The 25173-nt window shown below is 44.6% G+C and overlaps 1 protein-coding gene across 1 annotated transcript in view; it reads left to right on the top strand.

The window, feature by feature from the left end:
- Positions 1-2332: 2332 nt before the first annotated feature.
- LOC100406390 (guanylate cyclase 2G-like) overlaps positions 2333-25173 on the top strand; it is a 37747-nt gene continuing 14906 nt past the window's right edge. The window contains 13 exon segments of the mRNA XM_078346863.1: positions 2333-2444; positions 2447-2488; positions 2491-2723; positions 4843-5176; positions 7618-7640; positions 8065-8209; positions 8212-8246; positions 10291-10435; positions 13078-13321; positions 15317-15590; positions 17128-17265; positions 20419-20523; positions 21043-21114. Coding sequence (XP_078202989.1) covers positions 2333-2444; positions 2447-2488; positions 2491-2723; positions 4843-5176; positions 7618-7640; positions 8065-8209; positions 8212-8246; positions 10291-10435; positions 13078-13321; positions 15317-15590; positions 17128-17265; positions 20419-20523; positions 21043-21114 — 1902 coding nt within the window.

The raw sequence follows: 25173 nt of genomic DNA, 5'->3' as shown, positions 1-25173 counted from the left end.
ACTTCATCAATTAGCAATATACTGTGGCTATCTTTCTCAGAGAATAAATATATATAAAGTATTTTGAGTGATTGTATGCCACGCCACTCAGTCATATGGATTCACTGCATGTTATTTATCCTGGTCTTTACTATTGGACAATGAACGCTGTGTCTAAATTTTGACAGTTAGAAATAACACTCTGGTTCAATCTGATCATATAAATTTGTTTCTTGGCAATAAATCCCCCAAATGAGAATTTTGAGTCCAATATGCACACATTCTTAAGGCTTGGTGCGTACTGAAAAACCGCTGTGAATGAACATTCCTACCAGTCAGTCTATGTCTGTTTCTTAAACTCTCAACAACACTGAACATCATTGGTATTTTCTCCTGGTTTTGACCATGCCTACTTGTAAGCATTTAAGAATACAAAATGCTTATTATGATGAGTATTAATTTGCATACCTAGAGGCCTAATACTGTGCTGGGTGTTAGGATCCAAAAAAGGACACACAGAGTCACCTGGCTCAAAGATTCTCAGGACAAAGGCAATCTGTACACAAGGAATCAGAGATTACCCAGTGTGGGAATACAAATTAAAGAAAGTGAACATATGGAAGGGGGAGAGGGAACACAGAGGGCATAGAGAACATATTTTTCCCAGCGTCCTAGTTTTGAGATTATGACGCATGCAATGACACATCCATTAACAGCATTCCTTTATTGCTTCCTAATAAATGTGAGGCACCATTCTAAGTAATTACACAATCTCGTAGTATCTTTATAACATCCTTTCCGGAGGGGTGTTACTGTGCTCATTTTGACATCCAGGAAGCTGAGGCACAGATTTAACTGACTTGTCCAAGGTCATGTACACTGGTAAGCATCTAAACCAAAAAAGATCCATGGGAGTCTGCTTAGGTTCCAGAGAGTTTTTGGACTCAGACGATTTTGCGAATCGACTCCAAGCTGTCCGAGCAGAGGAGAGAGAGAAACTGCACGTCAGTGAAGAAGCAGTTATGGTGAATTTGGTTTGGATAAAAGCAATCCCCATAATCCATGGGTTCAGATAGAAATGGCCTTCTGAGACAGGCCAAAGCTAAGGCTCCTTAACGCCACCCTGGGGGCCTGCTACTCAAGGCAGGTAAGTAGAGAATAGCTATTGGCTATTCTTTCCCACTTCTCACTTCAGACTGCCAGGGATTCTCGTGCTTTAGTGTACTGAGGGATATATGAGGACTTGTTAAATGTGAATTCCCAGAGTAACCCCAAAACATTCTGGTTCAGTGGGTCTGGAGTAGGGCCCTGGAATCTGCATTTCTAACCATCAGGAGAGACTGACATAGGTGATCCTTAGATCAAACATCAAGACTCATAGCAAGTTGACATAGGTGCTCACATAATCCTGAGATGAATGTGAGTTGCCAGCCCCTTCCCTGCCCTAGTAATCAGAAAGCAAGCCCACAGGAGGTGGGAATTCAACCATTTATACTCATGTAGATTTTCCTGGGTAACAGCTGGGCCATCTTACCTGGGACTAGCAACGGCTTCCTATCATCATAAAGAGCTGCTCCCAGCTCCTTGCCCTGATCTGTGTAGAGAGAGAATTAGCATTCACGCATCAATAACCAATCTGTGGTGCCCTAAAGGCCTGACTGAGGGATACAGACTGTGCCAGCTTATCAGTAAACCTTATAGCCATAAGCTTACTTATTTCATAAAAATGTCCTATAAGATGGATTCAGCAAGTGATCGTTATTATTGTAATTCCTGTGATTGTCATTATCATCATCATCAATGCTATTGTCAAATCTAACACTGATGGACTGGCTCTCTTTGCCTAGTATTTTTCCAAGAGCCAGTCTTGTATGATCTCTCTTCATCTTTACCATGTCACTTTGGGGAAAACCTCATTACAGTTTTATCCCTGTTTTATGGAGCAGGAGATTAAGGCATAGAAAAGGGAACGAGTACGTCCCAGGTCACTCAACTAATATGTGATGGAGCCAGAATTCCAGCCCGGGCCATCTGACTACATTTGAGTAGTTTTTATGGTTCTTATTTTACTGGTGGAGAGGGACAGAGGGGTCATGTGACTTGCCCAGGAATCTGAAGTTTGTCAGGGATGTCACTGGATCCTGGGTCCTGCTGACTTGGCCTCCTTCTGCAAGGCTACTGCTTCTAGATTGTATTAAGACAGGCTCTGAAAAGGTAGAGTTTCTGTTAATTAATGGCACTGAATAGAAAGCAAGCTGTGATCCTGAGGGAATTCTACACTGTCATATAAGTTTCTGGCATGAGTAGTCAGGAGGCTGAGCCTCTCACAGTTATGCAGTGATACAGGTATTAGATGCCATCCACGGCTCTTAAGCCATGTCTTGAGGCCCCAATTGAATCTGGGCTTTGTTCAGGGGTTGAATGCTATGCTGACTGCCCAACACTAGTTCTGATGCTCTTTCCAGTGTGCTGGTGACTTGTTTTCAGGCTGCTAAACTCACTGTAGTCTTCCAGGCCCCTGGAACATCTCCCATCCATTCAGCATGCAAAGGCTGGGTGCAGGCCTCCAGATTGCCATGGACAAGGTCAACTCAGAGCTAGTGGACCTTGGAAATTTCAGCTGGGAGTTCAATTACACCAAGTCAGCCTGCAGCACCAAGAAATCTCTTGCTATTTTCAACAACCAGGTCCAGAGAGAATAGATTTCTGCCCTGTTTGGACCAGCATGCCCAGAAGCAGCTGAGGTAGAGTATATACAACCTCTGGAAACTTTGACTGAGTTTCCATCGGAAGGGGTGGCCTTAAAGATGATGGTACAGATTTTAATAATCTCTTGACAAGGATCACATTATCATAACAATAACCATGTAGATCTTGAATATCATTTTTGAGATACAATTAGACTACATAATTAGAAGAGTTAACATTCTCTTTAAATAAAGCCTTTCTCTTTTTCTTTTGAGAGGAAGTATCGCTCTGTTGTCCAGGCTGGAATGCAGTGGCACAATCTCGGCTCACTGCAGCCTCCACCTTCCAAGTTTAAGCCATTCTTCCACCTCAGCCTCCCAAGTAGCTGGGATTACAGGCATGCCTGACCACGCCCAGCTAATTTTTATATTTTAAATAGAGACGGGGTTTCACCATGTTGGCCAGGCTGGTCTTGAACTCCTGACCTCAGGTGATCCTCCCATCTCAGCCTCTCAAAGTGCTGGGATTATAGGCGTGAGCCACCACATCTGGCCAGAAAGCCTTTCAAATCAATAATTGTTCATTCATCTACCCTGCTCCTCCTCTGTTGAGTGTTTGAACTTGATACTGTTGTGAATAGTCTCTTATTTTTCACTCTTAGGTTGTCAGCTGCAAGTCTCAGGAAAATTAAGAAGAAACAAATGCTTGGTTTTAAATAGAAAACTATCAATTGTTTGAGTAGGCTATGATGTGTATAATAAATTTTATTTTATCTTATTTTATTTTTTATTGCATTTTAGGTTTTGGGGTACAGGTGCAGAACATGCAAGATAGTTGCATAGGTACACATGTGGCAGTGTGTTTTGCTGCTTTCCTCCCCTTCACCCACATTTGGCATTTCTCCCCATGCTATCCCTCCCCAGCTCCCCCACTGCTGTCCCTCCCCTATTCCCCGCAATGGATCCCAGTGTGTAGTGCTCCCTTCCCTGTGTCCATGTGTTCTCATTGTTCGTCACCAGCCTATGAGTGAGAATATGCGGTATTTCATTTTGTGTTCTTGTGTCAGTTTGCTGAGAATGATGTTCTCCAGATTCATCCATGTCCCTACAAAGGACACGAACTCATCAGTTTTGATTGCTGCATAATATTCCATGGTGTGTATGTGACACATTAATCAGTGATGGTGAAAGTAAATGAGAAGGAATCAAGTATGGCAGACTATATTACCTACAGCAAGAAAATGAGGGAAATGAATGACTAGTATTTGGTTGTTGGGATGAGCTTTGTTGATGTCCTTGGGTATCATGTCAAAAGTGTTGATGCAAAAGATAAACAGGAAGGAGCAGCACAGGTCTCTTCTCAACAACACTCCAGAACTATCATTAGTTGGAGCTACAGGATTAAGTTCACATTTAAATTTTGGTCAATCTCTCCTGGAATTCCCCACCTGACACATTTCTATCTGTTCAAAGGCTACCTGTCTCAGAGGTAATATCAAATGTCATGGAACCTTTCTTTATCCCTCTACCTCTGCCCTCCATATCCCTAATTCCCTAATCAAAAGTAATTACTGACTTCTCTAAATTGCTATAGATCTATTATCTATAAATCTTAAAGAACATCTTTAACTTTAGAGCTATTTTTTATGTACTTTGGTTCTTGAAATAAACTATGAGCTCCTTTAAGAGCAAGGTCTCCAAAGTTTTTTGTATGTGATAGGCCCCTCGTTAAAATGAATGAAAAATGAATTAGGGAGACATTAAGAAAGAAAGAGAATGAGTAGCTATGAGTGTGGGCCATGGACCCATATTTCCTGGATTCCAATCCTGCTTCGCTATTTGCTAGCTATGTAACTCACATCTCTGTGTCTTCCTGTTTTATCTTACAAAGGGGGTAATAATAATAAATGTTGTGAAAGTTGAAATGATATATGTTAGCTCTTAGAGTGCTTGGCAAATAGTAAGTGCTCAATAAATGCTCGCTTTTGTTATCTTTGTTCTCTGAGATCTTGCTTCTGCAAGATGGATCCAAGACAGTGTCATTAACATTACAAAAGTGAGGGCCCCGTATGACCCATAGACTCACAGAATCTGAGGTTTATGCCGATGCCTTACACTGGGGTTTGCGTGTACATAAACTCAATTATGCAAAGGCATCCTTTGGGTTATTTTCAAGGTTATCGGTTTGCTAGCCTCTGAGTGGAACATCCCCATGTTTGACTTTGTTGGACAAAACACAAAACTGTGTGACACCTGTGTGAAACTTGTGCCACCCAAGCAGAACATTGGTGTCATGCTCCGGAAAAGTCTCCAGTACCTGAGCTGGAAACACATTGGGATGTGTGGAGGCTACTCTGGGGCTTCCTCCTGGGATGGAGTGGATGAATTGTGGAGGGTTGTGGAGAATGAACTCGAATCCCATCTTACCATCATGGCCAGCATGAGATACACCAACAGTCATCTAGCCCTTCTTCAAGAGCATCTTCGGAGCATATCATCAATTGCCAGGGGTAAGTAGAAGAGTCTTCGGTTGCTTTTATTTGGAGAGAAAAATGGGACAAGCAGATTATTTGAAAAAAAAAAAAAAAAAGACAACTCTTCACTTTTCTATGAGTGTTAAAAGCAGATAGGAACAAGGCACAAAATTAATAATATAGAGGCTGGGCGTGGTGGCGTATGCCTGTAATCCCAGCACTTTGGAAGGCTGAGGCGGTCAGATCACTTGAGGCCAGGAGCTGGAGACCAACCTGGTCAACATGGTGAAATGCTCTGTCTACTAAAAATACAAAAATCAGCTAGGTGTGGTGGTGCATGCTTGTAATCATAGCTATTCTGGAGGCTGAGACATGAGAACTGCTTGAACCCAGGAAGCAGAGGTTGCAGTGAGCTGAGATCGTGCCACTGTACTCTATTCAGCCTGGCCAATAGAGTGAGGCTCTATCTCAAAAATAAACAAATAATTAATAAAAAATAAAACCCACTACTTCATTTGTATATTCTCAACATGAATGGGGATGTGATTAAATGGCAGAGAAGTACCATGGCCTACTCCTGCCCGCTGCCAGCATAACTCGGAAGGTCCAAATGCGCTTGATTCTAGGTCCTCTGTGAGATCCTCTTAACTGATGTGTGGCTGACAAGTCACAAGCCAGGCCTGCTGTTCTAACTTTTGAGCCAAAAACAAAGCAAAACAAAACAACCTAGAGCACAGAAGTGATCTCAAACTCTTTTGACTTGTACACTGTGGGGAGGCTGCAGCAAAGACCTCAGTGCTATGGCTGCTAGTTTGCACACGGCATGCTTTGGGAAACAGGAATGCCTAAACTAGTCCCTGAGTTTTTAAAGAAGTAAAAACTTTAAGTAAAAGCTGGTCTTCCAGACGGGGCCTTTCAGACTCTGAGCTCACCCCACACAGCTCTGCCTTCTGGAGGGTTTATGGAGTGCTGGGCCCCACTGTGAGTACTTAATACATTAAAGCCTATTTCAGCTCTCAACCACCCTATGGAGTAGATGCTTTTATCATCCTTACTTTACTGAAGAGGAAACTGAGGTTCAGAGAGGTACAAAACTTGCCCAAGGCCATCCAACTGGTGTGAGGGAAAGTTAGCATTCAAATCCAGGTGGGCTGGGTTCCTTTTCCACTTCTCATCAAGGACACTGATGCATGGAAATAATGCTCATGGTGTCTGCCTCATGGGGCTATTGTGTCTTTGCTTGTAAGCATATTACACAGCAGGCATCTGCAAAAGCCACTTGCCTTTTCCTATGGATACACTGCATTATTTTTCTAGCAGTTTTATCTTTCTAAAATAAACTTTAAAAAAATATGATCACAAGAAGCTGAAATGGGACGGAAGTGAGTAAAGGAAGATATATAGTAATGTCCCAGATTTTTCTTTATCATGAAGTCTTTCAGATCCACAAAAGCATCTCAAATTTCTTTGGCTGATCAGCTGGAATTCTAAATGCATGCCAGACTTTCCAGAACACTCTCTTACCTTAGATTTCTATTGTAACCACCTGCCTTTCTCTTCATCTTTCCCCTTGTCTCCACCTTCAGGCAGATGAGGAGCGGAGAGGATGGACTACATTCAGTATTGGCAAGGAAACTTTTCAGCTCCCTGTGGCTTTCTCCCCACACCTTGATGATCCAGCTCCAACTGGCGTGTAGTGGCAGAAAGAAGATAGAACTAAGAATATACCAGTGTCCATGCGATTGAATTCATGCTACTTCATCAAAGAATAGCATCAATCTATTTTATAAAAGTATTGCCAGTATAGGTTTAAGTGGAAAAAAAATCAAGCTGCAGAACATTATGGTATGATATCACCATACATATGTGTGTGTGTGAGTGTGTGTGTGTGTGAGAGGGATATCATCATATGTATGTATATACGCACACACACATATGTATGAGTATATACTATTCATAATAGTAATAATATAGGTTATGGTGACGATAACAAAACACTTAAGCCACAAGTAAAAAAAATTAAAGCAAGAATCTTTACAAATCTCAATCTTTTCAACTTTCTGCAATCATTGATAGTAGGTCAACTTTCTGGATCTTAGCTGCTGCATGCATCAGGTACATTTTTTGTTTTTTTAATTTGTGGCTTTCCTGCTACTGTTTCTATGCCAGCTAGAGAACGTGGACCTTGTATTGCAGGCCTTCTGGAATCACTGTGTTTCCAAGGATTAGAATGTAGTGGTTCTTGAGTTTAATCAATATTACGCACTATACCATGGAGGAAATCGTTGGGAAATTTTGAGGGATGGACATAGAAGGGGAGGAAGTTGCTGGCCATTTTGGGGTGCTTCCGTTATTGGTCTGGGTAACTAGCCATTTCTTCCTGATTGTGCCTAGTATATCCCAGCCAGTTTGTTCTATGCAAAAGAATTTTATATGAAATTTTCATTGATTTGCAAAAAACTTGTTCCTTCTTTCAGTTCATGGCATCATCCATGCTAAAGTCTGGGTCTTTTGCATCCATTTCTGTTATTCCCCACATCCGGTCTCCAGCTAAGTCCTGTCAGTTCTACCAAGTCTTTCACATCTTTCTTCCTCACCTATGTAATTGCAGTAGTCTCTCAGCTTCACTCAACCTCTTCTTACTCCAGCCTACTTTATACCCAATGTTAGATTCATCCTACTGAAATATAGCTCTGACCATGTATCCCATGTATGTGCTTTCTTTACATGATTAGACCGTAAGCTCCTTATGGGCAGGATCTGTGTCTGAGTTGTCTTTGTATCTTGCCTAGCACCTACCAATAAATTCTTCTTGAATGAAAAAACATAGAATGTAGTGGCTCGAATTAAACATTGCCTTACGTGCAGTTCCCTTGCCAAGGCATTTCCTATGGAATAACAACATGTATTCTATTACTTTTTAGGACTGTTTTTGGAAGGAAGTACTGACAAATCAGAAAGTGACACACTTCCCCAAGGTGTATGGGTCAGTACTTCTCATAGCCCTCAGCTCCTACAGAAAAGGCCGTGGAGATGAAGGCTTTTGGAAACAAGTCTACCGAACACTGAGGCACCCTTCCGCAGTACCATCTCCTTGGACGAGCAGGTCTGATGCCGAGTCTTCCAGCTCAGGCTCCTCCCTCCCCTTCTTTGATCATATATGTGTTTGGCTTTTGTATTTTTCTCTCTTATTTCTCCCCATCTCCCGCTACCCCCTTAACACACATGCAGGTGCGCACACACATGCATTTCTCCATCTTCCACACCCAAAATAAACAGCAATTTTATGCTCTCTTGTGAAATATATGCTCGCTTGTGAAATATATGCTCTCTTGTGAAATTCACCCAGAGGTTACTGGGTGAAAGGCCATTGGTCTTTGGAGCAGAGGCTATGCCTTCATCCTACTGCTGCAGTTTGCTAACTGTAGGACATTGTAGTGAATGGCTTCACCTCCTTACACCTCGGTCTTCTTCATCTGTGAACTGGGACTGATAATGACATCTACCTCCCAGGCCAGGCTGTGTTATTGTGTATTTAGTAACACTGACCGTGGAAGTAGCGAAGCAGATACTTTCTTTTTTTGAGGGAAGGTCTCGCGTTGTCACCCAGGCTAGAGTGCAGTGGTGCAATTGCACTCACTGCATCCTCACCTTCCTGGGCTCAAGCAATCCTCCCACTTCAGCCTTCCAAGTAGCTGGAAACACAGACACATGCCACCACATCCTGATAATTAAAACAAATGATTTTTTTGTAGAGATATGATTTCCCTATGTTGCCAAGGCAGCTGTTAAACTCCTGGGCTCAAGCAATCCTTTTGCGTTGGCCTTCCAAAGTGCTAGAATTACAGGCATAAGCCATTGCTCCTGGTGTAGAACAGATATTAATGGGTACCCAGACCATGGCAATTTCCTTTCCCAGGAGGATGCCAGGACCTTGACCCAGGATGGAGTGGTCAGAGATGTGGAGCTAGGACAGGTCAGGGCCAGCAGATGGGCTGGAACAGGGAAGAGATGGTCAGGAGAGAGGATCCGCCTGTGCTCATCCCAGGATGTGTGTGATGAGGAAGCAGAGTGTCTGGCTCTCACAGAGAATTTTTCGAAGGGGACTTCTGTTCAGAGCTGGAGCTACTTCCAGTGTGGGGCCAAGCTGAAGCCCTCAGGTGACCACAGGCCACTGATGACAAGGAGCTTAATTAGAAATGAGGGGGCTGATTGTGGATCCCAACATACAAGATGATAATCAATTGAAGAATATTTGAGGAGCAATCTATTAAGTGTCAGCTTTGTAGCTGGTACCATGGAAGAACAGTGCCTGGCACTTAGTAGGCACTTATATTTTCCTTGACTGACCAATAGAAGGTCTTCCTGAAGATCTACTAAGGGTCGGAGACTGCAATGGATAGTTTACTTATTATGCCTCATTTAACTAATGTCACATTCAATCGGACAGCTATTTTATCCCTCACCCTCTTTTTTTGAGACAGAATCTCTCTCTGTTGCCTAGGGTGCAGTAGCACAATCTAGGCTCATTGCAACCTCCGCCTCCCGGCTTCAAGCTATTCTCCTGCTCAGCCTCCTGAGTAGCTGGGGCTACAGGTGCCCACCACCATTCCTGGCTAATGTTTGTATTTTTAGTAGCGACAGGGTTTCACTGTGTTGGCCAGGCTGATTTTGAACTGTGACCTTGTGATCCTCCCACCTTGGCTTCCCAAAGTGCTGGGATTATAGGTGTGAGCCACTGCTCCTGGCTTATCACCATTTTATAAACAAATGAACTGAGATTCAGAGAGGCTATAGAAATTACCCTGGGACTCATAGCCAGTAAAAAGTTGAGCTGGTCTAGTTTCAAAATGTACCCTCTTTCCTTGAAACCATACTCCCTCCCACCTGCAGCCTGAAGAGCATTCCTGAAGGATCAGGAGATCTAATTGGGAAACCAGGCATTCAGAGGGAAAATGAAGGCTGTGATGTCTGGGTTTCATAGCACAGGCCCAGGCATGTGCTGGGGCCTCTTCTCTGTGGGATGAAGGAATAACGTGTTGTGTGCCATTGTCAGGTGGAAGAAGAGAGATTCCTCCTAAGTAAGTGCTGGATGGTGACTCAAGAGTCCATGAACCTCTTGAGACCCAGCTTTACTTGTCTTATTGAAGGAGAGCCCATACTCTGCCTACCTTCACGATGCCGTCCTGCTCTATGCTGAGTCTGTGAAGCAGATGATAAAGGCTGGAGGCAACTTCCAGGATGGACAGCAGCTGGTGAATGCTCTGAAGGGTTCCAGTCAGACCATGGTGCAGGGTGGGTGGCTTACTGCTAGGGGGTGTTCTAAACTCAGACCTGTGGCTCTGGCCTGTGGGAGCTTTGAGATCTTGGGCGTGTAATTAAAAGCCTCTTTTAGGGCCTGCCTCACACTGAACTTCAGAATTCATCTTTCTCGTGCAGATTCCAGTCTTCCTTCCATAAGGGTGGTTGAGGTTAAGACCTCCCAGCTCCCACAGTTCACATATCCTTCTGCCCAGAGCCTGCCCAGACCAGGAGAGGAGGCTGCTGGGCACCTTATCCCCTTTCCCCCTGGGAAGTCTCCACTGCAGTGCCATTCACTGAGTCTATTAAGAATAAAACTCAGGAATGTGAGACGCATCTCCTGGGGTCACTTCCCATCTGCAGCCTCTGTGATGGGGGCCCTGGCACCACAGCCTTCTAAAGATGGGTTGTAGACTCACTCTTGCTTTCCTGGTGGGGATGCGTATAGGCTGGGGAGTGAACTGCTTTGAAATCACCCTCAGAGCTGACCAACTGCTTTGATCTTCCTTGTTCTAGATCTCTCACCTGTAAGATAGGAATAACACCTGCTACCACACACAGAAGCAATAATAGCTGCATCTAAGATCACAAAGTTATTAGATGGTGGAGCCGGGATTCAAAATAAACTTGCCTTCTCCAGGGCTCATGTTCTTTGCTGTCCTGTAACAGGAGTGATGAGAATATGACATGCACCTAGCACATAGTATTTGCTCACTAAATAGTAGCTGCTTCTGCTTCTGCTTCTTCTTCCTCTTCCTCTTCTTCTTTTCTTCTTCTTCTTCTTCTTTTTTTTTTGAGACAGGGTCTTGCTCTGTCACTGAGATTGGTCTTGAACTCCTGGGCTCAAGGATGCCTTCCACCTCGGTGCTGGGATCATAGGTGTGAGCCACCATGCCTGGCCAAATGGTCACTATTTTTGTCCTTGCTTTGGCTTATCACTCAATAAATGATACCTAAAATTTGTCTGAAAATTTAAAGACACCAGTCAAGGCCTGTTCTTTGGAGTTTTCATAGAAGCAGGTCATGTTTACCCTATTAATACCTTTTGCAAGTGGAAATATTCACCTACTTCTCTCTCTCCTTTCAGACCCTAAAGCATTTGCTTAAAAAAGGTCGGGATTCCAAGGGGAGGATCCGTCTTTCTGCAGTCAGTTTAATCCCCTCTGCCAGACCAATTCATTTCCTCTTTCCTATTGTTTTAGGAATTCTTCATGCTGGAATGAGAGGAGGGTATGAAGAGCAGTGAGGCCCTTTAAGAGCCTGAGTCATCCCACTTTGGTTCTGGGGCCCGTGGACCCCTTTCAGGGACTCATGACCAAAGGGCCCTCCTCACCCCTTCGCAATTGGCTTCTGCTCCCTTATGGGCTGCAGGGCAAATCTCGCAGAATTGGAGTATTTGTCTCTGCTTCCGGTGTTCCTTTCTGCTACATGGTGGCATCCATTCCACTGGCCAGTACTGAAGGGCTTTTGCACCATTTCAGAAGGAGAGTGTCCTCCAGGAGGCCAAGTTAGGGAACAGGCCCCCCACCCCCACAGGATTTGGCTCAGAGAACACGATGCACACTGAAAGCAGTGGTCCCGGTTGTTGCAGGAGCTCTGGCCTTTCCCGTGCAAACCTCAGGAAGGCGCTGTGCTTAATACCCACATACAGGATGCCCACACATGTGTACGCAGAAAGGCAGTGTGGCCTGCTGGAAAGAACATGGCACTTGGGGCCCGATAGACCTGGGTTTGAGTACCAGCTGCGCCTCTTCCTGGCCCTGGAAGGAAGAATTGAAGAGTTCATGCCTCTAAGCTTCGCCTGTTGGGAGCAGATTATGGTGCCCCCTCTGAAGGGAATTGGGATTAGACATGGGAAGTCAACAACACCTGCAGTGCCTGACACTTGTTAGGTGCCTTATAAGCAGTAATTTTGTGTTCTGTCCCCAGTGGGACAAAATCAGCAACAGGTCCTCTGTCAGAGCCTGTGCACTAGTTTGGGCGTGAAGGAGCTGTGCTTCAAGTGAAGCTGTGCTTCCAAGATCTCTAATGCATTCCTTCAGGAGTGGAGTTAAGCACATCCTAAGAACAAAGAGCCCACAAGGCCAGGACTGAGTGCCCTGCAAAGCCTCTGCACCAAGACCAGGAGGGAAGGGTCTGCCCTGAGAACAGAGATTGCAAACTTGTGCCCTAGGGCCTGGCAGCATGAAGACATGAGGTGGGTGGGGTCAGGGGAGAAAGATGCGAGGAACAGGAGGAAGCAGCTGTCCCTCAGCCCCAGACAACTGCTGCCATGATGTCACATCTGATTGTTCAAGGGAACCACAAATCTGAAGTTTTAAGTGAAATGAACTGGAAACAAACTTTTTTTTGTTTTTTAAGTGCTGGATGGGCTTCCCCAGTGTGGACCTAAGAAAATACATCTGCCTGCCCACTGTGGCCCTTTAGCCCTACCAGGATGCCATCTCTGAACTCTCTTCTTCCCTTTACTTGTCCCCATTGACCCTGTCTCAGAGTCCCTGAAATGGCAAAAACCCTGTCTGGTTTTTCACGGCTGCTGGGGAAGGGGGTTCTGCTGATTTGGGTTGAGGCAGGCTGGCATTTTGAGCCATGCGTTCCTCTTCCTCTCCTGACCTTGTGCAATCTCTTCTTTCTAGGAATCACCAGCCCTGTGTTTGTGGATGCCTGGGGAGAAAGGTACATGGATTACTCTGTCTATGCCCTACAGCAATCTGAAAATGAGTCCCTTTTTCTTCCTTTTCTTCGTTATGACAGTTATCAGAAAGTAATCATGTACTGGCAGGACATTTCTGCAAGTGTAGATTGTGCTACAGAAAGAGATGTAGGAAGAGGAGGGCCCTGGGAAGGCCAGTTTGAGTTCCAGTCCCTAGAACTCACCAAGTAGCCTGGTGCTCTGGGAGCTCGTGAAGATAGACTTTGGGCCTTTAAGATGACTTTTTTCCCTTGACTGAAGATACGGCTTGACGGTGTCAGATTTCAGTGTAGAACAGAGAGTTCACTAACTGTGCCTCCACCAGGGTCTGGTTCTCCTCTGATGTTCCAATCAGTGGTCCCATTGGCCATGGTCTAGGGGAGAGGCCCTGGACCCAGAGCGGGTGGTGGAGCACAGCGTCCCCTACAGGGATGGGTTTGCAGTCCCTGAAATGGCTCACCTAGACAGCCTGACTCCCAGACACCTGTTGACACCAGCAACCAGAACCTAGGAATAGCTGGGAAATTAAAAAAACAAAAAAGAAACAAACAAAAAAATCCTTTATTTTTCTTCTTTAAGCTATAAATCAGTGAGAAAACTAAAAGGAAACCTAAAATGTAATTCAATTTCCACTCACTCCCACTGCCACTACCTCCAATCCAGATTCACCTTGAGGCATTTTATTTTTATTTTTAGACAGTCTCACTCTGTCACCCCAGCTGGAGTGCAATGGTACAATCTTGGCTCACTGCAACCACCACCTCCTGGGTTCAAGCGATTCTCTTGCCTCAGCCTCCTGAGTAGCTGGTATTACAGGCATGCACCACTGCGCCCAGCTAATTTTTGTATTTTTAGTAGAGACAGGGTTTCGCCATGTTGGCCAGGCTGGGCTTGAACTCCTGACCTTACCTGATCCACCCACCTCAGTCTCCCAAAGAATTGGGATTATAGGGGTGAGCCATCACACCTAGCCAAATTGAGGCTTTTTTCTCCCCTTCTCTTATGGAATTTTAATGGACCAAAATGGGTCAGGAAACAAAGTAACCTTGGCCAACTGGGTCCTTAGTATTGTTGGAACAAGCACACTCCACACAGGAGGAGATGTTTCATGGTGTGAAATGTCAAGCTGCTATATAGTAAGATTTGTCTACGTCAAACACGGGCGAAAGTCCCAGCCACATTGACTTGGCATGTCATCTTTTAAACCAAAAGAGACATGGTTTCAGTGGAAAGGTTGAGGAAGCTATTTTAGCAACAACAAGACCTTGCCTTCCTTGAATGAGGTTACCTGAAGGCTGGATTTGAAGAGTGTAGATGCGTTGGACAAACTGGACAGGTCTGTAGACGTTTGAATTGAGATACCAAAGCTTGAGTTTTGCAAATAACATGAATTTTTCGGTCATCTCTGTTGTACATGAGATAAAGTCAAATAGAATAAACTGAGCTGACGCTGACCTTTAGTTTCTTTTAAAGACCCACAAGGTATTTCTCCAATATTACTTGGCCCCCACGGCTCCCTTGCTGTGGATTTCATAATGAGCTCTGTGAAACTGAGCCTGCGTTTACAGGTTAGTATGGCTGCTTGGAAAAGGTAGCAGAAAAAGATTCTCTAGAGCAAGGGCTCTCCATGGCAGGCAGCCCTACTGACATTGGGGCCAGATCATGTTTGTGCATGGGGAGGCTGGTGTTTTGAGCTATGTGTTCCTGTATATTATAAGATGTGTAGCAGCATCCGTGGCCTCTGCCTACAGACACCTGTAGCAACCCTCTAGTTAGAACAACGAAAAATGTCTCCAGACATTGCCAAATATCCCCTAGGAGCCAACATCGCCTGCCTCCCCTGTGGAGAACCACTGCCCTAAGGGAAACTGGCTCCTGAGATTTGCGTCTCAGGAACTTCATCTCTAGGGAGGTTGAAAGAGTCTGAGAAGGGGAGTGTACCCCAGTGGTGAGGAGCCCAGCCCTGGAGTTAGATGGTTCATTCCTGGAGAACAACCCTGAGTAGAACACACTGTTAAATGTTTAATAACACTGGTGGTAGAGCTAGAAGCCATCATTATTATCTCTGCAGTGGAAGTTTCTATACACAGGGGGAGGTGAATTGCAATGGGAACTAGGGTGGTAGTCAGGAAAGAATTCCTGGAAGAGACAAGTCAGAGTGGACTTCGTGTGTCCTACCCCAGACCTACGGGAGGAGAGCCTTCAAGGAGCCTGCCTGGCGGGGCCGGTCTGGGCAGCTATGCACTTGCTGCTGCTCTTGGGCAAGGCCTGGGTAATATGCCTCTACCCTTCAGGCATGCCTGCTGTGGTTCTCACAATGATGATCCTGATTCCTGTCTTGGGAGCTGCCATCGTAGGTCTGATTTTAAGGATACAGAGGGGAAACCTGCAGAGGCAAAACAAGACATCTGGTGGCAAATCGATTTTGACCAGATCATCATTCTTCCCCAGAAAAAGGTGAGGCCACGTATAACTCAGACATCTTTTTCCTGGTTACTGCTGGAGATTTGTGGAAGGGACCTCATCTAGAAGCTTCTAAGAGCAAGAAGCTAGTTAATTTATAAAGTGAGCACTTCATGAAGAGTCTCCAGGCCTGAGTTCTGGATCTAGGCCTCCTACTTGCTTGCTGAATCTGAGAATGACATTTTACCTCCCCAAGAATCAGTTTCTAAATATTCACAAATGATTGACAGTCTCTAAAGTTCCCTTTGCTCTGTTACTCTGTGGGTAAAAACTGTAGATGCTGTTCAGATATTAAAGTTGTCTCCTTGGGAGGATTTATTTTATTTTTGATTTTTATTTTTTTTGAGAAGGAGTTTCACTCTTGTTGCCCTGGCTGGAGTGCAATGGCATGATCTCGGCTCACTGCAACCTCTGTCTCCCAAGTTCAAGTGATTTTCCTGCCTCAGTCCCCTGGAAACTGGTATTACAGGTGCCCGCCACCAGGCCCTCTTTTTTGAATATAGATGGGGTTTCACCATGTTGGTCAGGCTGATCTCGAACTCCTGACCTCAGGTGATTCACCCGCCTCAGCCTCCCAAAGTGCTGAGATTACAGGTGTGAGCCATGGCACCCAGTCGGATTTAGTTATTTTCAAAACCACATTAACCCATTTAATCAATTGATGACTAATACAATAGTGTCCATTTGCTTGACACGCACCTGACCATCAACTACAGGCCAAGCATCATACAAGCCATGGGGATATCCTTCAAATGACATGCCTCCAGAGGGAGGCAAGTATCAGAGTTGTCTCCACGGTGAGACAAAGGCCCTGCAGATGGAGGGACTGAAAGGCTTTGGAGAGGAGGTGCCATTTGAAAAAGTATAGGTTTGCAAGTGATGAAAAAGAGTGAAGTCACATGGGATGTAATGAGATGTGGGATGCTGGGGGCTGGGAAGCTTGGCTGGCACTGAGTCAGGGAGGCTTCAGCATGCTAAGAGCAGGTGACTGGAATTCATTAGTAACTCGGCTCCAAACGTCCCTGGGGATTTGGAAACTTACTCTTCCCTCTTCCACCAAAGCAGCTCTGCTTTGATCTACCTCATTTCTACATTAGGGTTCCAGGTAAGATTCTCCTTGAAAACAGGATTCCTGTGCTTAGAAGGTGCTCTCTAGGTTTTGAGAGGCACTGAGGGTATTAAACAGAGAGACAACCTCGTTAGATGTTCTTTAAGAAAATGACTCTAACCCCAGGCTACACATCTAATTAAGTGCCACAGCCAGATCTTGAATCTGGGCAGTCTGACCTCAGAGCCTTCCCTCTTAACCTATACCTCTATGGTGGCACAGATGCCACACAGAGCGTGGATGAAGGGGCGATGCCGTCCTAGAGTGATGCAGGTAGCAGGTCAGAAAGATCAGGGTCCAAATCCTGACTCTCTTATTATTAACTGTCTGACCTCGGCACTCAGCTTCCTTATCTTCAGAATGAATTCCCTTCAGTACTTAGCCTTGCTACTGCGAGTGACCAAATCATTTCCTGTTTTATAGCCATCCCAGAAAGACACACCCATGTCAAGGGGCAACAACAGTAACTCACCTAGTATGACGATTTCCGTGGACCTCAGCTCTTTTGTCAAGAGCCAGCAGGGGGAAGAGCTCTTCTGTGCCCCAGTAGGGCTTTATCAGGTATTTCTGAGGCCAGGTGGCTGCCCGTAGGTCTTAGTGTGTATCTCTGCCCTGTTCTCTGCATCCTTTCTGCCAGGCGGGGCATTCTGAATAGGATAACATTCTCTAAGCAAAAGTCAGGGTGATCTTGTGACTCCAGACTGGTGCTTCCCAAACATTAATGTGCATACGGATCACCTGGGGCTCTTATTAAAATGCAGATTCTGGGTCAGTAGGTCTGGTGTGGAGCCCAAGAGCCTGCATTTTAAAGAATCTTCTATGTGATTCGCAAGCTGGCTTCTAGTTTAGCCTTAGCTCTGTCCAATACAACCTTCTGTGATGACGGAAATGTTGCAAATCTGCACCGTCCAATAAGGTGGCCACCAGCTTCCTGTGGCTACTGAACGTTACTGTGCCTGGGCAACTGAATTTTAATTTTATTTCATTTTGATTAATTATAATTTAAATAGCCCCATGTAGCTAGTGGCTCCTTTAATGGACAGTGAAGTCCTAGAGTGGGGATAATTTCATCCTTGCTACTTTGGCGTCAATGAATCAGTCATGGGGGCTGGTGCTTCTGCCATGTAGACAGTGGCTGCTGCTGCAGCCTGGAATGGAATTCCCGCTTGTTCTCTCTCACCCTCCCTCCCATACCCAGACCGTGATTGCTGCCTGCACTTAGCAGTCCTTCTCAAATTCAAGTCCCCTTGGGGGAAAAGTATGTAGAAAATTGTATTTATTCTTTAAAATGGGGGTCCCAGAGAGTAAGGGCAGAAAGCTCTGAGCAAGGGAAGAATTGTTCACTTGCTCTAAATTGGGGTTAGAAAAGACTAGAGCAAAATCATTCGCTTTGCAACAGAAATTGATTTCTTAAAGGTTTGCTTACTTGAGTTTTCAAACTACAAAAACCTCCCGGGATATGACCAAATATCTTAGAGACCACCATCCATACAAAACTCTCTGTGGTGGTCACCGGCCACTTATAGAAAGAAGTAACAACACATAGAAAATCACTGTCTGATTGAACCTCCGAAAATGTCTCCTCTCCCCTCTGTCAAACACCATCGAGGGATTTCCCAATTCTGTTGCCTGCGTGATAGTGCCCAAACTCTTTAATTAGGGACTCAAATCTCTTGACTCCCTAGTCCCTACCTATTTTTCTAATCATTTTCCCCCAGCTTAAATCCTGTGCTCATTCAGTTGGTCTTGCTGATTTTGCCACGTGTATTTCACCTTCCGACAATGTCACCCCACCAACCCAACAACCCATGTGAAACCTTCTTATCCTTCTTGGTTCAGCGTAAACATCACCTCTTCCAAGAATCCTTTTCTTCATCCCACAGGTATTCCTTCCCCCATGGCACTCCCATCACAGCCCTGAGTCCTTTGCAATTGCCCTCATACTAAACGTGAAAGGACTTGGGTTTATATTTACTTCTCTTGTGTCCAGATCCTATGCCTTCTTCTCTCCAGCTCTTACCACATTATGATATGTTTTTGTGGTGACTAAGTGACTCTCTGAAAGCAGACTCCATAGGCAATACAAATAAAATATGCCATTTACTGAAAATTTAATATGTGCCAGACCTTGAGTCACCCAGTGGTCAGTATTTTAACTGATTTAATGCTCAGAACAACCTTATGAGATTGGTGGGTTAAAAAAAAACAACTTTTTATTTTAGGTTTGGTGTTATTTTTAATCCCATTTTACAGATGAGAAAATAAAGGATTGAAGAAGTTAAAAACAACTCAAAGTTGTTCCAGGTAGTAAGTGATAGCACTGGGCTTCGAATAAGGCAGCTGACTCCAAACCTACGCTTATCACTGGAACTCATGACTTCCTCTGAGTATAATGGGACATTATTGTATAATAGAAAGCATACAGTCTTGGAGTCAAGTTTTCAAGCTCTGGCTGTACTACCTAAAAACGTGCAACTTGGGCAAGTTACATAACTTCAACAGTCTCATCTGGAAATGGTCTAATCATACTGACCTCACAGGGCTGTGATGCCAGTTGGAGATCTTGTGCCTGGCCACGCACAGAGCCACCAAAGGAGTTGATTTGGATAGAGCGGGGCTTCCTGATCGGCTCCTTGGTGGATTTCTTCCCAGTCTTCTTGCTCCCCTCCCTAACCCTAAGTGGAGCTTTTCCCAGTTCATTCTGAATTAGGAACATTCTACTTTTTCTCCAATTCCAGGGAAACCATGTGGCCATCCTGGTCCCAAAGGAGCAGAGATGGGAGGCTGCTTCCCTTAACGTGACCCACCTCTTCCCCTGGCTTGACAGCCCAGACTTTGAATCTCAGACCACTGGCCTCTCCCTCTCCTACCTCTGTTTTTTACCCCTTCATTCTTCCTGACCTTGATTCTGGCCCTTCATTCTCTGTGTCTGTGATGGCTGCTTACCTACCTACCAACCGTGAACCTGGCCCTTGGATGGAGTCAGGTTCATGAGTCTGACTTCCTGCTCCTTCTCTGTGACCTGTTGTGGGCCCCACACTGGCACTGACAGCTGTAAGCAGGGAAGCAGGGCTGAGTCCGTTTACTGTGACGTGATTGAGTTAATCCCCATGGCTGAGGTTAGACACTGATCATTCCTCTGATTTATTTGCTGGAGGCAGACTTCCTGGGTTTACCTCCCAGCTCTGCCACTTTTTTTTTTTTTTTTTTGAGACAGAGTCTTGCTCTGTTGCCTGGCTAGAGTGCAATGGCATGATCTCAGCTCACTGTAACCTCTGCCTCCTGGGTTCAAGAGATTCTTCTGCTTCAGCCTCCCGAGTAGCTGGGATTACAGGTGCATGCCACCATGCCCAGCTAATTTTTGTATTTTTAGTAGAGACAGAGTGTTACCATATTGGCCAGGCTGATCTTGAACTCCTGACCTCATGATCTGCCTGCCTCAGCCTTCCAGATTGCTAGGATTACAGATGTGAGCCACTGTGCTTGGCTAGCCACTGTGCCCAGCCCCAGCTCTACCACTTATAGGCATGTCTTCAAGTTACTTTACCTTCCCTTTCAGCACCCGTTCCCTCATCTGTAAAATGATATCTGTAGTAATTCTTATTTCGCAAGGTCTTTGTAGGAATTGACTGAAAATATGCAAAGCACACAGCATGGTCCTGGGCATAGAGACATGCTCTATGCATGAGCTCTTGTAACCATGATTATTTCCAGATGTGTGAATTAAGGCACGAGAACATTGTTCCCTTCTTTGGTATTTGCACCAAACCACCTAACATCTGTATTGTCACCCAGTATTGCAAAAAAGGAAGTCTTAAGGTAAGCAAAATAGTAAAATGCACCTTCGGTTTGATTACTGACAGATATTAAGGAAGTTTCTCTGTGCCCTCTGCTATTCATCCAAGGGCAGTTCCTCTCTAGTCTAATTGCAAGACCTAAATTACCTTGTCAGGCTACCTTCTGGGAATCAAATTAGCCAAATGTCTGGTTTATTTTGTTTTGGGGGGAAACTGAGCATGGTTTCTTCTCTTAAGATGTCATGGCTACTCTTGAACTGTGTTCCTGGGCCCATCCTACTGTGGAATGTAATGACAGCTTTATGTCAGCAACAAGGAAGTGTTTGCAAAACTCAAGACTACATGAATTCTCAATATTGAGTCAGGTTATGGTATATCCTGGGGATATTTCCCGTTATTAGGTTTAATGTCTCCTTCCTCACATTGTATTAGCACTGGCCAAAAATACAAGCTATATTAGTGTCCTATCTGTTCAATCGTTAAAGCTCACTGTGCTTCAGGTTGAGTCACTAGGAATCTTCTGAAGAACTGTGTTTTTCAGGATGTTTTGAGAAACTCGGATTATGAAATGGATTGGATATTCAAACTCTCATTTGCATATGACATATTCAATGTGAGTATAACATAAACTTATCAAAAATAAATATGATAGTGTTTTTGAGTTGTTCTGTCTCAAATTAAACTGCAATTTTTCTTGAAGATGTTGGCCCTCTTCAGATCTCCTCTTCAAAGTGATTCCAGGTCTAAAATCTATCACTTCTATTCGATTTTCCTTTCTTTTCTTTTTCCCTGATTGCAAATAAATATATAGAGAGGAAAGTATTTTACGCTAAAGTTGGAATGGATGCTAAGCTTACCCAACGAGGAAAGAGCAGAGTATTTACATTGCAGGGTAGCACTTTCTATCTCAAAGAGAATCTCACGACTAGATTGTAAATTGGGCTGGGGAAGATGATTCCTGATATTTTTTCCTGCTCTCTAGCTCCTGAAATCTTTCCCTAGGAAATGGAGATGACACATTAACCACAAAGCTGCTGACCTAGAAGGTGGGCCAGAGATGCTCATCTGAGTAGGTAGAATCTTTGCTTTGGCACAGGGGGCCATGGTGGCTACAAAAAGAAGGAAATAATAGTAACAGCTAAAATATATATAGTGCCTACTTTGGGCCAGGCACTTTCCAGTACCGTGTAGATATTAATTTATTGAATTCTCACAAAAATGTAGGGTAGATCTATTGTTATTTCTATTTTACAGATTAAAAAACACAAAGCACAGAAAGTTCACGTGACCTTCCTGAAGTCTCATCACTATGACACAGTGGAGTTAGGATTCAGACCCAGCCATTTTCAAGTCCTACACCCTTAACCACTGTTCCATACTGCCTCTCAGTGGGAAGCACTAGAGCTTGCTTTTGTGTTTTGCCACAGGAAGAAGTCAGTCAGTCTCACATCTAGTAGCCCATTAGGGGCTGGGGAGGGATCATTCAGAGCGAGTTAAAGAGAGACCAATTCCTGCCTGTTGCCAGGAAGGCAATGGATATGCTGAGAGGTGACAGCTGGATCCAAAGCCCAAGATAACACTGTCTTGAAGGGCCATGCCCTAGGCATGCAGCTAGTGATGAGGGATGGAGCCAGCAGGCATGGGAGGAGATTAGCTGTGGGGCGAGCCATGTCAGTATGGACCAGCATCCTGAGGCTGCCCTCTCCCACCTGCACTAAATCCAGCTGTTCTTTCTTAAGCTTGTGCCTATACTTTCACCACCAGAAGGGACAAAGCCAATGACCCAGGTGTCAGTTGGGTGAGGAAACCCCTCAGTCCTGGGCAGCACAGTGAAGGATGGTGGTCTACTGCTAGTCAATAGCCCAACCATCAAGCAACCAACAGAGTCCTTTGGGGAAGACTCACCTGGGTGCTGAGAGGGCAAAAATGATGAAACACAAGCTCTGCCCTCCTGGAGTAATGGCCCATTGACTTATTGAGTGACTTTGCCAGGTCTCTTCCCCTCTCTAGACCTCAACCTCCACGTAGGTGGAATGAATGAGGTTGGCCCAGTTGAAGTCTAAGGACTTTCCTTCAATAAGGATTTTATTGCTTTTTGTTTCTAGGGAGCTGAGTCCCACAGCTCTGTGAGACTTTGATTTTCTAGGCTTTAGTAGGAAGCCAGCAGGTTGTTATCAAGCAAGGTCAATAAACAGAAGCGTCTCTATGATTGGGTCTCCATGGGCAACCCTGGACCACCACCGTTATTATTTCATTAAAATTTTGTTGAGCATCTGTTAAGAGTGTATCCTACTCCGGTCACTTTCGCAGGAAGACAGGACTTGTTTCCAGCTTTGAAGGCCTTAAAATCTAGCAAGCGAGCGAGAGAGAGAGAGAGAGAGAGAGAGAGAGAAACCAACAGTCTGGAGAGGTACATATAAAAATCTTTTTTTTTTTTTTGAGACGGAGTTTCGCTCTTGTTACCCAGAACGAACAAGAGCAATGGCGTGATCTCGGCTCACCGCAACCTCCGCCTCCTGGGATCAGGCAATTCTCCTGCCTCAGCCTCCTGAGTAGCTGGGATTACAGGCACGCGCCACCATGCCCAGCTAATTTTTTTTGTATTTTTAGCAGAGACAGGGTTTCACCATGTTGACCAGGATGGTCTCGATCTCTCGACCTTGTGATCCACCTGCCTCGGCCTCCCAAAGTGCTCACAGGCGTGAGCCACCACGCCCGGACGACATATAAAAATTTTTAAGTGGCCGTGGTTGTAAACTGGGAGAATGTGACCTGGTGTCTTTTCCTACCCTGGGATCTTCTCTCCTTCTCTTCACCCACTTTTCCCTTCCCTTCCCATCAAGCACAGAGAAGGATTCTGGACTCCAATTATCTTCCTCCTGCCCCAGTCAAAACAGCTGATATCATTTATATTGAAGTGAAGAGTAAGCTAGTCAGTAAGTTCTCACCAAGCCATGAATGACTAACAGATTTGACCTTTTTAGTGTAGGCATCAGATTTCTTTTTTTTTAATTCTAAAAATGGGTATTGAAAACTTCTTTTATGCCAATAATGGCCGATCAATATTTCATTTAAACCTATGAGCAGGTGTGATGTGGTACTGACAAGAATGTATATTTTGTGTATTTAAAGTGGAGAGCTCTATAAATGTTTATTAAGTTTACTTGTTCCGGATCTGAGTTCAATTCCTGGATATCCTTACTAATTTTCTGTCTCGTTGATCTATCTGATATTGATGTTGAAGTCTCCCACTATTATTGTGTGGGAGTCTAGGGAGTCTAAGTCTCTTTATAGGTCTTATGTATCTGGGTGTTAGGATCGTTAGCTCTTCTTGTTGCATTGATCCTTTTACCACTATATCTTTGTTGCTTTAAAATCTATTTTATCAGATGCGAGAATTGCAACTCCTGCTTTTTATTTATTTATTTATTTTTGCTCTCCATTTGGTTGGTAAATCTTTCTCCATCCCTTTGTTTTGAGTCTTTGTGTAGGCACCAGATTTCAAGAAGCATTAAGCCACAGGTTTCTCTGGAAAAACACTATGGCAGGTAAGCATGAGGCTTTGAAGGGGAAGAGCTCCCTGGTGGTTGTCACCTCACTCAGTCTACCCTCTACTCTGTGCCAGGAGAACAGAGGACAGCTTGGCATTTGGCTTTGGAAGGATCATTACCTCCTGAGACAGAGTGTGCACATTCTGGAATTTTGTAGGCTCACTGATAATGCAATAGGCTAGGTCAAGGCACAGGCAGGCCCTTTGAGGTTAATTACTCTGTCAATGTTCTTTGAAAGAGGACTGTGAGTAGTGAACATTCACTGTCCTCTTAGAGCTTTGCTATGGGTCTGGGCATTGGGCCAAGCTCCTTGGGGACAATTGTACTTTTCAAACAAGTCTCTCGATGTCTAGTTGATCAACACCTCCTCTGTGTCAGGTACCAAAGAGACTCTGAAATGCCATAGACATTTCAAGGCAACAAACATATATTGACTGAGCACCTAATTTGGATCAGGGCTGATTCTGGGTGTAAGAGGCACAGACAAATGAGGCTCATTGTCCTGTCCCCAAAAAGTTCAACAGAGTTGGGCAAGCCTGGGAAGGAGTTTGGAGAGTATAATACTCTTCTTGAGTTATGAATAGGCCTTCGTGTCTAAGTACGAGAAGTCTTGATGGATTAAGAGGATGAAGGACAGTTCTGCATAGAAGTTGTCTTTGGGGTTTGAACCCTGACTCTTCCACCTACTGGCCAGGTGATCTTAACCACCCTGGGCCTCAGGGTGTGTAAAGATAACATCATTACCTGCCTCATAGGGTTGTAGGAGGACTAACGTATGTAAAATGCTTAGTGCTATGCCCTCCCTGTAACAGGTGTCCAGTAAATGTTGATTGTTAGTAGTAGCAGTAGGATTACCATGATCGCAGATAATTCTATTACTAATACTAAAATAAGTACATTTTTGGGCCAGGTGTGGTGGCTCACGCCTGTAATCCCAGCACTCTGGGAGGCTGAGGCAGGTGGATCACAAGGTCAGGAGTTCGAGACCAGCTTGGTCAACATAGTGAAACCCTGTCTCTACTAAAGATGCAAAAAATTAGCAAGGTGTGGTGGTGCATGCCTGTAATCCCAGCTACTCAGGAGGCTGAGGTAGGAGAATTGCTTGGACCTGGGAGGTGGAA

The sequence above is a fragment of the Callithrix jacchus genome, chromosome 12 (assembly GCF_049354715.1).
Source record: "Callithrix jacchus isolate 240 chromosome 12, calJac240_pri, whole genome shotgun sequence".
Lineage (NCBI taxonomy): Eukaryota > Metazoa > Chordata > Mammalia > Primates > Cebidae > Callithrix > Callithrix jacchus.
This window is presented reverse-complemented; position numbering and strand designations above follow the sequence as displayed.